At 43.9% G+C, this 15,272-nt stretch overlaps 1 protein-coding gene across 1 annotated transcript; it reads left to right on the top strand.

Annotated features, from left to right (window-relative positions):
- Positions 1-211: 211 nt before the first annotated feature.
- Positions 212-14,121, top strand: SALL1 (spalt like transcription factor 1). Its single transcript, XM_063112911.1, has 3 exons — positions 212-287; positions 9,141-12,568; positions 13,681-14,121. The coding sequence occupies exons 1-3, from the start codon at positions 212-214 to the stop codon at positions 14,119-14,121; spliced, it is 3,945 nt and encodes a 1,314-aa protein (XP_062968981.1).
- Positions 14,122-15,272: the final 1,151 nt, after the last annotated feature.

Here is a 15,272-nt window from a genome sequence, read left to right on the forward strand (position 1 = left end):
CCCCTCTATGATTAATCGCAATGCATTATTGATAATCATAATTATAGCAGGACACATGCGCGCTGCGCCCGGGGCCGGGGAGCCGGGGAGGGGGCGGGCGGGCCGGCGGGCGGGGGGAGCCGCCGCCGCCGCCGCCGCTCGATTTCCGTAATTTTGAGAAGATTTTTTTTTAGTAATTTTTTATTCTGCCCCAGCTGATGTTTGAGCCAGCATGTCGCGGAGGAAGCAAGCGAAGCCTCAACATTTCCAGTCCGACCCCGAAGTGGCCTCGCTCCCCCGGCGAGATGGTGAGTGCTCCGGCCCGCGCCGCAGACACACGCACACACACACGCGCTCACACTCACGCACACTCCGATCCACGCACACGCGGCTGGCCCCCGCGCCCACTGCCCCGCCGCGGCCCGGCTCGCCTCTTCGACTCGGCGTTTTTTGTTTTTTTTTTTTTTTAATTTTCAGTGCGCCTTTGCCCGGCTTCCCCCTCTGCCCCGGGGAAAGCCTGCACATCTCCAGGCAGGATCTTTCCGGAGTTGCTGGGTCCTCCTGGGTGGAGGAGGGAGGGCGTGCTGGCCTTGCTTCTCCGTCCCGGCTTTTCCGGGGAGCCGAGCCCAGGGTGCGCCGAGCCGCGGCCGGGACCCGGGCGCCCTGCGGGTGCGAGCAGAGGCCGTCCGCGCCTGCCCGCGCCGTGTTCCTCGCGCGGCGCCCGGGGCCCCCCGGCCCGGCCTCCGCCGCCCCGGCCCTGCTGCCATTGGGAAGGAAGTTTAGCTGAACTCCGAGCGTGGGGGGGAGCTCGCTGCACCCCTCCTTCCCCGCGCTCACATTCCCCCTCGGCCCGCGCGGCGGAATGGGGTGCTTTTGGGGGTTCGGAACTGCAAGAAAGTGGGGACCTGTGCGGGGGCGCCCGTGCCAGACACGCGGGAGTCGCGGCCGGGGTGGAGCGTGCTCCCGAGCCAGTGCAGGCGGACGGGGCAGGGTGTCGGTGTCCGGCTCCTCAAGTTTATCTCCGCATCATTTTTCCCAACACATGCACCCTCCGCCCCCCTAAATCTTTAGATTCAGTGTGCGCCCTCTTTGGATGGCGGAGCCCCCTATTTCTAGGTGGGTCGAGGAAGAAGTCGTGGGGTAGTTTTCCTGGGCTGGGGGGCAGTGAGACAGAGGAGAATCCCGCTGAAACAGAGGCACTTGCTTTCTCCGATGGAGGCGACAACTGTGGGGCCCCACAGGGAACGAACAAGTCCAGAACAAAGTTGGTGTGCGGGAGCTGTGTCCGAGACTAGGAGGGATCCGGGCAGGGAAGTGGGGTACGGAGAGAGGACACCTCGGATCCCTCCTTGTCCCTAAAGGTGTTTCACGGTACCGTCCTCCGATCTCCCAGGCCCAGGGCCGGAGGCTAGAGAGCGGCGCCCGGGCTTGGATCCCCGGGTCATCCCGGCACGATGCTCGCCTCTCGGCTGCGGGAGGACCAGGGGCACCCCGGGCCGGGTCTCCGCGGTTCTGGTTGCCTCTCGGGGATGGAGGCGGGAGCCGGACCCCGACAGTGCTTCGAAGAGCGCCCTTAGGTCGGCTCCTCTGTCCCCTAAACTCTGTGGCCGCCCGGGCTCCTCGTCCCGGGGCTCCTTCCCTAGAGGCCTGCCTCTCGGTAGAGCAGGGGTGCAGGGACAGGCGCAGATCCCGGCCAGCGAAGCGAAGGGACCCCCGCTCCCTTTATCCCGGCTGTCGGGAAAGGGGACTCCTGGTGGGGTCTCTGTGAGAAATTGAGGGACTTGAGACCGATTAAGAAAATTGTTTACAAAGTTCCCCCCACCCCCCATACTTTCTCAAGCTCGGAGCCTTACTCAGAGTCTTCGATTTTTCAGTCCGCTGAAAACAGCCCCTGAACCCCGCTTTACACCCCAAACAAAACCGGGCACGCGGGGTGAGTGGAGGTGAAATTACCCAAGGCTGCAGAAACTACTCCCGAGTATTTTTCTGGGTTTTCTCAGCTGGTTTCTTCTGCTTTTCGCCCCCACACCCATCTTTCCTAAAGTTTCTGGTGAGACCTTTTGCACCGTAATACAGTTCAAGTTAATAATTTGTGTAGAAAAACCAAACTAAAGAGAGAATTTTTTTATTCTATTTTGTAAATTTTTACTGACTTTCTACATTCCCCCACCCCCCCCAAAAAAAGACTCGGGCTTCGGCGGAGAAATGATGCTTGCTAGTTCTGTGCCTTTGCTCTTCTGGATCCGGAATTTTTAATAGTTAAAGCTTCTCATAAAGCGATAGCATAAAAGGAATTCACTACCACTTACCATTATTATTTATTAGTACTATTTTTTTTTTTTTTTTTTTAGTTTATTTGAGCTTTGAGGTAAGTTAATTAAGTAACTGAATCAAGTTTCCTTTCTTTCTCTTTTTTCCCTTTCTTTTAGTTTCTTTCTTTCTTACTGTTTTTCTTTCTCCTTTCCAAAAGCTGCTTCATTGTCCTAAAAAGCAGTAAACTGTTAGGGGCATCCTACGAAACAACCCCCTCCCGGCTCCCTTTCCTCACCTTCCCCCCACCCCCTCCTCTTTTTCTTCAGTAGTAATGGTTTTAGGTTATGACTGTTTTTACATGGTTGAACAATAAGTTTGGGAGAAGTTGCCTAGAGGGTAGATTTTGTAATTGGGTTACAGGATTTAGTGTGTTGTAATAATATTAGTACACAAGTAATCCTCCCCAATGCCTGACGTACAGGAGGGCCTAACATATCCCAGTTCTTTTTATTTAGGAAGAGTTGTGAGGTAAATAGAATTGAAAGTTCATGGCGTATCTTAAAGTTACGTTTAAAAAGTCACCTTTTCTGCAGTGAATTCAGCAATCTCCATTCTTCTCCCCACCCATAACACATACTTCAAGTAGTTGTTGGCTTTTTATTTTGTTTTGTTTTTTACATAAATGTTGTTAGATTTATACTAGGCAAACCCCTATTCACACATTGTGGTCACTTTTTCTTATATCTTGAGATGGTCTTAAAATATGGCAAGTGAAATATCAAACATTACCAAATTAAATCTAGTTTGTGTCTTTCGCATATGCTAGCACCTCAAATTTTATGAGTTCTACCCAGAGTGGGACCTAGAAAAGTTTGTAGACCCCAGTTACAGTAACCCCGAAGGAGCAACTCTAGAGGCTGAGAACACCCAGGGCTGCTGTGTTGTGTGTCATGCGTGTGTTTGAGTGTGTATGAGCTTACAAAGAAAACCCAAGCCATGCTATACAGCCACACCGATGGCTTCATCGGAATAAGTTCAAGAAAACAAGGTTATTTGGTCGATCTTAGGATGCTGATCTTTTATTCTACTTCAGTGCAGCTGTAATGCCAGAGACACTCTAAAATAAAATTGGTAATTTTTCTGTTTCTTATGAAACCAAAATTATGGCAAATATGACTTGTCTCTTAAATCATATTCAACAAGTCTTGAATTACTTGTAGAAAGATGACTGCCACTCTGGAAAGATTATTTACTGAGATAAATAATTCTAAGGAAAAGAATATAATGATTTTATATGTGGGTTTTTTACTGTAGATTTGGATTTCAGGGGTGTATGTGTGTATGTTGGGTTTTACTTCCTTTGGTGGTATTTTTAAGATTCCTGAATGGATGGTGCATTGAGACTCCATTCATTTATTAAGAAAGTATTTCAATGCTCAGTTTTTTCAAGGAAAAGATAATATTGGAATAAAAATAAAAGCATCATGAATTGTAGATAAAACATTGATTCTTATATGAAGTATCATAAAAATTCCTCTTATTTATATTAATAATGAAATTCTATTATTTACCAAAGTAATTTACTCATTGTGAGCAGCTTAATGGCAACACATTGATTTCTGGGCCCAAAAGGTTAGAGAGAACTATAATTAATTGCTTTTTTTGAAAAACCGACACCTGCAAGATAAGGCAGTTGGAAAGAATTCATGTTTAATCAGGCCTATTTTAAGTTTGGCAAATGGAAGATTCTGGATGAGAAAATGCAAACTGTTTTTTGAGATTTGCTTCGGGCTGCACATACTTCCTAAAATGTTAAAAACAAACAAACAAGCAAAATCTAGTTGGGCATGAGATAGTATGTGCAAAAGTGAATACGTGATACTGGATGTTTTGTGGTTTATTTTACATCATTTCCCCTATGGTTCATAAGCACAAGTACCAATTTATAGGTTATTCTTTGGGGGTTCTATTTCTTTTCTTTATACTTTTCATGGTAGCAAGTTGTCCTTACCAACAGAGTCCCTTAGAAGGCTGAGACCCACATTTTTAATGTGGAGATCTTACTGGAACCTGAGGAAGAAGTAGGGAGACTGGTTAAGTTTTTTGAAATTGTTAAAAGCCAAGTTCTATGTAGTAACCAACAAATATCCTGGTACAGATAGCACTATATTCCAGAATATTCTTAGGTTATCAAAGTTGAAGTAGTTTAGCAGTTTAACGGAAGAGATGGTAAGTTAACCTAAGAACTGAAGCCCCTCCCCACCAAGAAGAAAAAAGTTTGTGTGCCAGGCTTCAGAAAAAAGCTAGATGTGTCGAGCTGTTTTAACCTTTGCTAGCCTCCTCCCATGCAAAGGTGACAAGGTCCAGATCATAATATGGCCTTCAGTATCTTCCCAGTGACCCCCAAATTGAGTCTTGCTAGTCACTTAGCAGGAAGTTAGTAGTTTATTTTAGTTTCACCTTATCAGCTTGGCTTCTTTTCCTAACCTTATTCCCCTGTCACCCTCAGATGCCAGACCCCCAAAGGGGAAGATTGACAGGTAGTTCCCATAGCTCAGTTTTACCCTCAAACAACAGGGATTTAGTTTCTTGTGCCTTTGCCAATGTTTATGTAGCCAAAGTTTAGATCTCGCCTTAAGGAGTCTCTCTTTTACGCGTCACTGGAATAGGAAAGCCACAAAGAAGTTTTTGAACAAACCCTTGCAACTGGAACCCCATCTAGTGTTCAGTTTGATGTATCCGTGGGGAAGACATTTTCCCCCTTTCATTTATTGTGTACATTAGGTGGGCTTGGATCACTATTTTAAAAGGAGTGTCTTGTCTACGTTGTTATTTTTTTCAGAGATTTGTCTGGTATTCTTCCACAGGAGAATACACTAATCCTGGTCAGAACACTGAGTAAACTTGAAGGGTGCCAGTAAATTTGTCATTTGGTTGCATATCACACAGAGGAAACTTTAGACGTTACAGAAAATATGCACAGCATATGTTGTAGCGTTTAAAATTTCTTTGGAATCTTAAGTTGGACATTAAGTTCAGGCTTTTTCCAGGTCTGTGAAAACAAACAAACAAACAAACAAAAACAGATAAAAGATAATCAATCAAATATGTTTGTGATAGCCTTTCCAAATAGGTCTAAGAAAAGGAACAGTCTGTTAAAATTATGGGCTCCAAAACCAAAACTCATGAGAGGTTCTATTAAAAAATGTTACTGTACTCTTAAGGTAATGGGAAGTACACTGAAATATCTTTCTGAGGAGCTCCAAAAAGAAAACTAAATCTGGTATAGTAGGGTGGTTTTTGTTTTGTTTTGTTTTGTTTCTTTCCAGCATGGCTAAGCCTTTCTGTGCGAGGCATAGTTTTATTTTTATTTTCTCAGTAGACAGATACGCTGAAACAGTTCAGTTTTCTGCTTCCGATTCTGCAATGTTTGGTTCACATGATGAAATCTGACAAATTTGACTTGGGCATCAAGTACCTAAATAGTACAACAACTAAAACATCTGGGATTTTAGTATAAATCTGGTGGAGGTATAATAAGATCACCCCCTCCCCCAAAAAAGGCCCAGAAAATTCCAAATATCTTTTTGTGTGTACATACTTAGAAAACCACTGCTTCTTCAATTTTCCTATCTGAATGGGATTACAAAATTACTTTAATTTGTATGCAAAGTCCATAGAAAAGGAACTGGAATGTTATTTTCACCATAGTGCAAGGAACAAGGCAACTATATTTACTGTAATGAGGTCATCAATTGCAATCCTGTATAACAGATTATTGAGAGAGATACAAAATAGCATATGCTCAGAAAAATGAATTAGAACACTGTGTGTGTATCTATCTTATTACAACTTAAAATATTCCCTTTAGTAGTTAAAGATTCAAACTAGTCTTCATGTTTTGTCTTTTTTTTTTTTTTTTTTTTTTTGAGCTGTTTCATTGGAATTCTGCTCAGCATGCAGATAAGATTTAAAGTTAAGAATTATTACAGTGTAGTGACACCTGTTTTTGAAATAAATCAAAATAGATACCAGGATTTTAGGGGATTGGGGGTTTCATAAACATCAGAAAATTAAATTGGTTGGCTCTACAGTGAGATCAAATGTCAGCTTATTAAAATGCTGTGAAAATCTAAGGTAAAATATGGGCAACTTTTTAAAACAGTCTTTTTCTTAGAAGCAGGCAGGCATTTATTTTTAAGTGTCTATATTTTCCATCCAGTTAGCACAATCCTAAATATAAAAATGTTCAGGTTGAAAAACTTGACAATTCTCAAGTGAGTCTTGAAGCGGTACAAATGCAGAATTGGAGGGCAGGAAAGTAATAATCAGCTAAATCCTGTAAAGTAACCTTCCTTTTATTTTCTCTCTATATTATGAGAATATCAGATGTTTGCAAGTTATAAAGAATTAAAATGTCCTTTAATCGTGAGCACAGATGTGCTAAATATTTGAAGCAACTACATTGTAATGTGTACAATTGATGAAGTCAGTTTTCTGATTTCCCTTGCTAGTTATTTAGTTCTGAATCTGTCATTATTTGTCTAAGCCCAGCTGACCAAGCAAAACTGTGTTTTAAAGTGGCTTTATGTTTTGATAAATGTGAGCTGGTTGAAAAGTATTTTCCACTGAATGCAGAGCTTAATAGAACATGCTGACATAATAGTTTTAATGCATTTTGTTGAAAATGTGTGAACAAACAGAATAGCTTTTGTTCCTTCATAATTGGCTGTAAAAGTAGATGGAAACATAACCATTACATATGGAAATGTGCAAAGAGAAAGAAATAACATTTCTGTTGAATATATTAGGAATTGCATTTCCTAGTTTAAAATAAGTGTCTGAAATGGATGCATCATTTAAAATTGGTTGTCAAAATAAGAAGCTTTAAACAGAATTTTTGTCACATTATTTTTGTCCCAAGTTAAGCAACATAACTTTAGCAAATTTCATTTAATATTTTGTTTATATTACTTTAAGGCAGAGGGATCAACAGAAAGTGCTTAAAACAGCACCTCAAATGTGCCTAGGAATCCGGTGCCAATTAGGATGATTAAACATTAAATTAAAACTGAATCATTATTGGTATTTTCTGCTTCAACTAAGATTTGTTTGGCGTTGTTAATACATTTTGCACTATACCCTTGTGGAGATTAAACGATGGGTATTAGGAAGGCTAGCTTGTTAAGTATAACTTAGCTACTCAAATAACACTCTTCAGTGAATAAAGTGTACATACATCTGGCATACTTTACCAGGGATTCTAATCAGCTTCGGCATCACTCAAGGCAAATAGAGTTAAGGAATTTTTAAGGTTAGTATTTAGGTATTAATTATATTTTCTGGAATGCAAAACTACTCAAGCCTTTTTGATGTTTACTACAAAAAGGCAGATGGCTGGCTCTTCTGAGTGGACTCTAAGTTTTATCCAAAAAAAAATAGCAGCATCTTGATTTTGCATTTTTTCATATTTGCAATTACTTTTTCCCCTGCAAGTTTTCTGGGAGATTCAATTTGGAAGTCATGGAAACTACCTATTATCTAATTCAGTTCTGCAGAAAAGCATGCAGGGAGGTAATCCTTGAATTAAACAGTTTTTTTTTTTTTTTTTTTTTTTTTTTCTTTTTTCACAGCCTTTGGAGATGACCACACACCATTTGTACAACAGAAGTTGGTGTTCCCCATGCTGGGCAAACAATGGGACGCCATCCTGTCTTTGAATAGGGTGTTAGCTTGGAGTTGGAGATTTTTATGTTTAATTTACAAATGGATCTTAGTGAGAAGACATCTGAGCAACCAGGGGAAACAAACATGAAATAAAGGGATTTTTATAATAAAAGGTCCAGGACAATCTGTTAAACAATTGATAACAGTTACGAGCAAACTGTTTTTAAAGGCATTCAGACAAGGAAGGAGACTTGTAAAGCATTTTCAAACTCTAAACCAAGAATTATCTCTTATAAGATGGGAGCGCTTTTCCTTAACTGCTTAACATCCTTCTTTAAGTTTTTGTTTAATCAGAAATGTAAATCTTGTACTAGTTTTTATAGTTATAAGGAGCACTTCTGATGAAATATTTAAAGGCATAATGTTGCCATTTGAAGCATAGTGGCATATATTCCTTGATTAGTGGACTGGTAGCCAGGGTTGCATTCTTCAATTTTAAAAATAAACATGCCATGGGGTGATATATGGGTGCCAGGCAGGCCTTGTAACGGATTATGATCATTGTGTTTCTCTTCATTGTGTGGGTGCTGCTTTCCCTTTTGTGTTCAAGTGAGTCTTGAGCGGTCTGGAGGATTTGTTACTGATGTGGCTAAAGTGTGTTTGTCACGGATCAGGCTTAGCTCACATTCCAGGTAGAGGCTTGAGGTGATTTTCAAGTTGTCAGTCTACAGCTTGGTGATATGCATTTTTTTCTCCCCTTGTCAACAACCGATTGGAACCTGAATGACTACAAATTAGTTTAGTGACAGAACAAACTGTCACAGATATCTTTGAATCGGTTGAAAATGAATAAGGTTGACAGAAATTCAAGAGACTAATAAGTCCTCAGAATGGTTGCTGGACCCTTTCCGGATGAGTAGACAATAAGGTGTATAAAATATTGGAAATCAATATTTCACTATGGAATTTCATTATGCTCCAATGTCTTCCATTCATAGTATTTTATATTTTGATGAATTATCTGAAGGCCATGACTATCTGAGATACCCAATTGATAAGAATTCCTCCACACCCTTAAAAATTAATTATGAGCATTCTTAGGTAATATTGATTGGTTTGCAAGGGCTCCACTTTTGAGTTTTGCAGGTAGAAAACAATTGATTAACTTTTTTTTTTTTTTTAAGTCATAGGTGACTGTGAATCCTGGCTCCTTTCTAACACTGCACCTTTGATGTTTGTAGGAGACACGGAGAAGTGTCAACCAAGTCGCCCCACTAAGAGCAAGGACGCTCACGTCTGTGGCCGGTGCTGTGCCGAGTTCTTTGAATTATCAGATCTTCTGCTCCACAAGAAGAACTGTACAAAAAATCAATTAGTTTTAATCGTAAATGAAAATCCAGCCTCCCCACCCGAAACCTTCTCCCCTAGTCCCCCTCCCGATAATCCTGATGAACAAATGAACGACACAGTTAACAAAACAGATCAAGTAGACTGCAGCGACCTTTCAGAACACAACGGACTTGGCAGGGAAGAGTCTATGGAGGTGGAGGCCCCAGTTGCTAACAGGAGCAGCAGCAGTACTTCCAGCAGCAGCAACAGTAGTACCACCACCCCAAGCTGCAGCAGTAGCTCCTCCACAGGTACCTCAGCGATCACAACCTCTCTACCTCAACTCGGGGACCTGACCACACTGGGCAACTTCTCCGTGATCAACAGCAATGTCATCATCGAGAACCTCCAGAGCACCAAGGTGGCTGTGGCTCAGTTCTCCCAGGAAGCGAGGTGCAGTGGGGCCTCTGGAGGCAAGCTGGCCGTCCCAGCCCTCATGGAGCAGCTCTTAGCTCTGCAGCAGCAGCAGATCCACCAGCTGCAACTGATCGAACAGATTCGGCACCAAATATTGCTGTTGGCTTCTCAGAACGCAGACTTGCCAACATCTTCTAGTCCTTCTCAAGGTACTTTACGAACATCTGCCAACCCCTTGTCCACGCTAAGTTCCCATTTATCTCAGCAGCTGGCAGCAGCAGCTGGATTAGCACAGAGCCTCGCTAGCCAATCTGCCAGCATTAGTGGTGTGAAACAGCTACCCCCAATCCAGCTACCTCAGAGCAGTTCTGGCAACACCATCATTCCATCCAACAGTGGCTCTTCTCCCAATATTAACATATTGGCGGCAGCAGTTACCACCCCGTCCTCGGAAAAAGTGGCTTCGAGTGCTGGTGCCTCCCATGTCAGCAACCCAGCAGTCTCAGCATCATCCTCACCAGCTTTTGCAATAAGCAGTTTATTAAGTCCTGCATCTAACCCACTTCTACCTCAGCCAGCCCCTACTAACTCGGTTTTCCCCAGCCCTTTGCCCAACATCGGAACAACTGCAGAGGATTTAAATTCCCTGTCTGCCTTGGCCCAGCAAAGAAAAAGCAAGCCACCAAATGTCACTGCCTTTGAAGCAAAAAGTACTTCAGATGAGGCATTCTTCAAACACAAGTGCAGGTTCTGCGCGAAGGTCTTTGGGAGTGACAGTGCCTTGCAGATCCACTTGCGTTCCCACACAGGAGAGAGGCCATTCAAATGCAACATCTGTGGGAACAGGTTCTCCACCAAGGGCAACCTGAAAGTCCACTTTCAGCGCCACAAAGAGAAATACCCTCATATCCAGATGAACCCCTACCCCGTGCCTGAGCATTTGGACAATATACCCACGAGTACCGGCATCCCATATGGCATGTCCATCCCTCCCGAGAAGCCAGTCACCAGCTGGCTAGACACCAAACCAGTTCTGCCCACTCTGACCACTTCCGTCGGCCTGCCGTTGCCCCCGACCCTCCCGAACCTCATACCCTTCATCAAGACAGAAGAGCCAGCCCCCATCCCTATCAGCCATTCTGCTGCCAGCCCCCCGAGCTCAGTCAAAAGTGACTCGGGGGCCCCTGAGCCAGCCATAAGAAACCTGGGTGGGCTCCCAGAGGAAGCCGATGGGTCCACCCTGCTACCCTCCAGTGGCAAAAGTGAAGAGAGTGGCGTGGTTCCCAGTGCAACCTTGACAGCAAGCAACAGCACCCTGAGCTCCCCGGCAGCGGACTGTGGCCCAGGCGGTGCCACCACTTTCACCAACCCTTTGTTGCCGCTCATGTCTGAGCAGTTCAAGGCCAAGTTTCCTTTTGGGGGACTCTTGGACTCTGCCCAGGCATCAGAGACGTCCAAGCTTCAGCAACTGGTAGAAAACATTGACAAGAAGGCCACTGACCCCAATGAGTGTATCATCTGCCACCGGGTTCTCAGCTGTCAGAGCGCCTTGAAAATGCACTACAGGACACACACTGGGGAGAGGCCCTTTAAGTGTAAGATCTGTGGCCGAGCTTTCACCACGAAAGGGAATCTTAAAACCCACTATAGTGTTCATCGTGCTATGCCCCCACTCAGAGTGCAGCATTCCTGTCCCATCTGCCAGAAGAAGTTCACTAATGCTGTTGTCCTGCAGCAGCACATTCGAATGCATATGGGAGGCCAGATCCCCAACACCCCAGTCCCTGACAGTTACCCCGAATCCATGGAGTCTGATACAGGCTCCTTCGATGAGAAAAATTTTGATGACCTAGACAACTTCTCCGATGAAAACATGGAAGACTGTCCTGAGGGCAGCATCCCTGATACGCCCAAGTCTGCAGATGCATCCCAGGACAGCTTATCATCTTCGCCTTTGCCCCTAGAAATGTCGAGCATCGCTGCTTTGGAAAATCAGATGAAGATGATCAATGCCGGCCTGGCGGAGCAGCTGCAGGCCAGCCTGAAGTCAGTGGAGAATGGGTCAGTCGAGGGGGACATCCTGACCAATGATTCATCCTCGGTGGGTGGTGACATGGAGAGCCAAAGTGCTGGCAGCCCAGCTATCTCAGAGTCTACCTCTTCCATGCAGGCTCTGTCCCCATCCAACAGCACCCAGGAATTCCACAAGTCACCCAGCATTGAGGAGAAGCCACAGAGAGCAGTACCAAGTGAGTTTGCTAATGGTTTGTCTCCCACCCCAGTGAATGGTGGAGCTTTGGATTTGACATCTAGTCATGCAGAGAAAATCATCAAAGAAGATTCTTTAGGGATCCTCTTCCCTTTCAGAGACCGGGGTAAATTTAAAAATACTGCTTGTGACATTTGTGGCAAAACATTTGCTTGTCAGAGTGCCTTGGACATTCACTATAGAAGTCATACCAAAGAGAGACCGTTTATTTGCACAGTTTGCAATCGTGGCTTTTCCACAAAGGGTAATTTGAAGCAGCACATGTTGACACATCAGATGCGAGATCTACCATCACAGCTCTTCGAGCCCAGTTCCAACCTCGGCCCCAACCAGAACTCCGTGGTGATTCCCGCCAACTCGTTGTCGTGTCTCATCAAAACAGAGGTCAACGGCTTTGTACATGTTTCTCCTCAGGACAGTAAGGATGCCCCCACCAGTCATGTCCCTTCTGGGACTCTGTCATCCTCTGCCACGTCCCCAATTCTGCTCCCTGCTCTGCCCAGGAGAACTCCCAAACAGCACTACTGCAACACGTGTGGCAAAACTTTCTCCTCGTCGAGCGCCCTGCAGATTCACGAGAGAACTCACACTGGAGAGAAACCCTTTGCTTGCACTATTTGTGGAAGAGCTTTCACGACAAAAGGCAATCTTAAGGTACCTCACTCCATCTGTACCTCGCCTGCCCCCTCAGCCCTTTCTCATGGCCATTGATGGTATATAATGCTCGCTGCCAGAGTCATCGGCCCTGATATTCAGGGAAAGAGTTCTCACAAGGGAGCCTGCTGCATGGGGCTGACTGGGGAGAAATGTGGATGCCTGTGAGGGTCAGGATTGTGGCAGGGACAAGGGCAGGCTGCAGCTTACTGAATGTCAGAGCACATTGAATAATTTGGTACCTAAGCGAAGCAGTGGCCTCTCTCTGTTGTCTCGCTAAGTGCACCAAATGAATTGCTTTACCTACCAAATAAGACAGCCTGGCGTTGCCATGGGGTATTGATTAAAGACCTCCATGCGGCCTGTGTGCTGCCTGTATCATTTAATAATTACGGTTCTCCCTGGCACATGCGTCTATTTTTCATAACTACGCAGTCCAGCATGGTTTGTTTTTCTAAAAAACAATAACATCACTCCTCTGCTAATGGGTATTATGATAATTGATTATACAGCATTTCCTACTGATATGTGTTAGAAATAAAGCAAATATGCTTAAGTTCTAGAGCAACAGTTGAGTGCTCTGACTGTGTACATTTTTCTGTTGACAGAGTATTTCTCTGGAGATTGCTGCCAGTAATGTGAGATGAATAATTACTTTCTGGCTTTTTTCTTCATCCATGGGCCCTCCAGTGGGCAATCAGTGAGGGGTACTTTTCTTCCCATCTGAAAAGGACATTTATAGGGTAAAGGGTGTCAGATACAATACTTACCATTGCAATGAGAGTGGACATAACAATTCTAACCCTGAAAGGAGCTATCTGCGACCGACTGGCTTCCTTGAGACCGTTATAAGCTAACTACGGGTAATAAAAAAAGAGTAAGTAAGGCATCTTGGCCCAGGAAGAGGAAAGGTAGCCCAGGGCTGCAGAGAACGAGCACGTTATTACTAGTTGCAGGAGTGGATGGTTCCCGTTACTTTTCCACTGTCTGTCACATAATAAGAATAGACATTCAGGCCACTTGCTTTGTCGAGTGTTGGGATATGAGTTGAGACAGATTCAGCTATTAAGCATTTCTCTTTTTTTTCCCTTCTCTCCCCCTGCATATCTCAGGTGCACATGGGCACTCACATGTGGAATAGCACCCCCGCGCGACGGGGTCGGCGGCTCTCTGTGGACGGCCCCATGACATTTCTAGGAGGCAATCCCGTCAAGTTCCCAGAAATGTTCCAGAAGGATTTGGCAGTAAGATCAGGAAGCGGGGATCCTTCCAGTTTCTGGAATCAGTATGCAGCAGCGCTCTCCAATGGGCTGGCGATGAAGGCCAATGAGATCTCCGTCATTCAGAACGGTGGCATCCCTCCAATTCCTGGAAGCCTCGGCAGCGGGAGCAGCTCACCTATTAGTGGGCTGACAGGAAATCTGGAGAAGCTCCAGAACTCAGAGCCCAATGCTCCTCTGGCCGGCCTGGAGAAAATGGCAAGCAGTGAGAATGGAACCAACTTCCGTTTCACGCGCTTCGTGGAGGACAGCAAAGAGATTGTCACAAGTTAAAGCAACTCGGGCTGGGTACATAGCATTCCAGTTCAGGATGCGACCTGTGGTGGCCTCCTACTCCTTGCCCCATCCCCCTACCTTCTGGCCCCCAAGATATAAACTACAACATTATGAAGACATTCTTTTGTACCTTGTTCAACTTCTAGAGTTCTAAGAAAGCTTATTTATTAGTGATATAACCTTGCTTTGCAAACAGAATGCAAGCGTTAACTTTGGTCTTCTGTATTTTGGACTAAATACTAATTGACTAGAGTGCTGTAAACTTGCTGTAACATTTATGGCAATTGCAAGTTGCCCTGCTAGGCGGTCTTAATCTGGCATTAACTTATTTTCTATATCCAGTTTAATATGAATCTGGTGTTGATGCAATGCCTCAGTGATGCATTAGATCTCTAATAAAGTCTGTATATAAATGTACACTTTGATCCTGCTGGAAAGTTTTATCAGCAAACACATTGTCTAATCTTTCAAAACAGATTGAAGGAAGAGACTGAAAAGTCCAGACTGAACAGTGTGGTTCTTTGAAAGGTTTGGTTTTTTGATTTTTATTCTAAAATTCAACTGCTTTTTTTTGTTTTGTAGATTTAACCATTTCCGTTTTGAATTGCTATTTGTATTGTGCTTTTTACTTGAGTCGTCCTCAATGTTAATAAGTTTCTGTACAGTAATAAGCACGCAGAATTCTTTAGAGAAAAAAAAAAGTGTTGTTTTGGTAGTTGAAACTGAGACGTAACATTTTGCCTTGTAGGTATATTCACAATAGAAAATGTGTGCTGGAATTTCACAATGCTGCTAAGTATAGCATCTTGAACAATGTTCAGTGGAGAAGATGTAGATGCTCTTGTATATACAATAAGAAATATCACTTTCATTAAAATGTACATATGTTCCTTACAAGAGCAAATGCTTCTCCTTGATCAAGAGAGCAGGTATAGGGTTTGTTTATTTTGTATTAGGTATGGAAGAAAAAAATTGGACTGTTACATGCACTTTCTTGGAAAGTTGAAAGGAAGGGGGGTCCAATTTCTTTAACCTTTAATACTTACTAACAACAGAGATACTGTAATTTTACTCAAGTAATCAAATACATTTTTTTTCTTTTGCAACAGATAAAACAAAATAGTGTGTCTGTGTTTTTAGAGTACAAG

The sequence above is a fragment of the Cynocephalus volans genome, chromosome 10 (genome assembly GCF_027409185.1).
Source record: "Cynocephalus volans isolate mCynVol1 chromosome 10, mCynVol1.pri, whole genome shotgun sequence".
Lineage (NCBI taxonomy): Eukaryota > Metazoa > Chordata > Mammalia > Dermoptera > Cynocephalidae > Cynocephalus > Cynocephalus volans.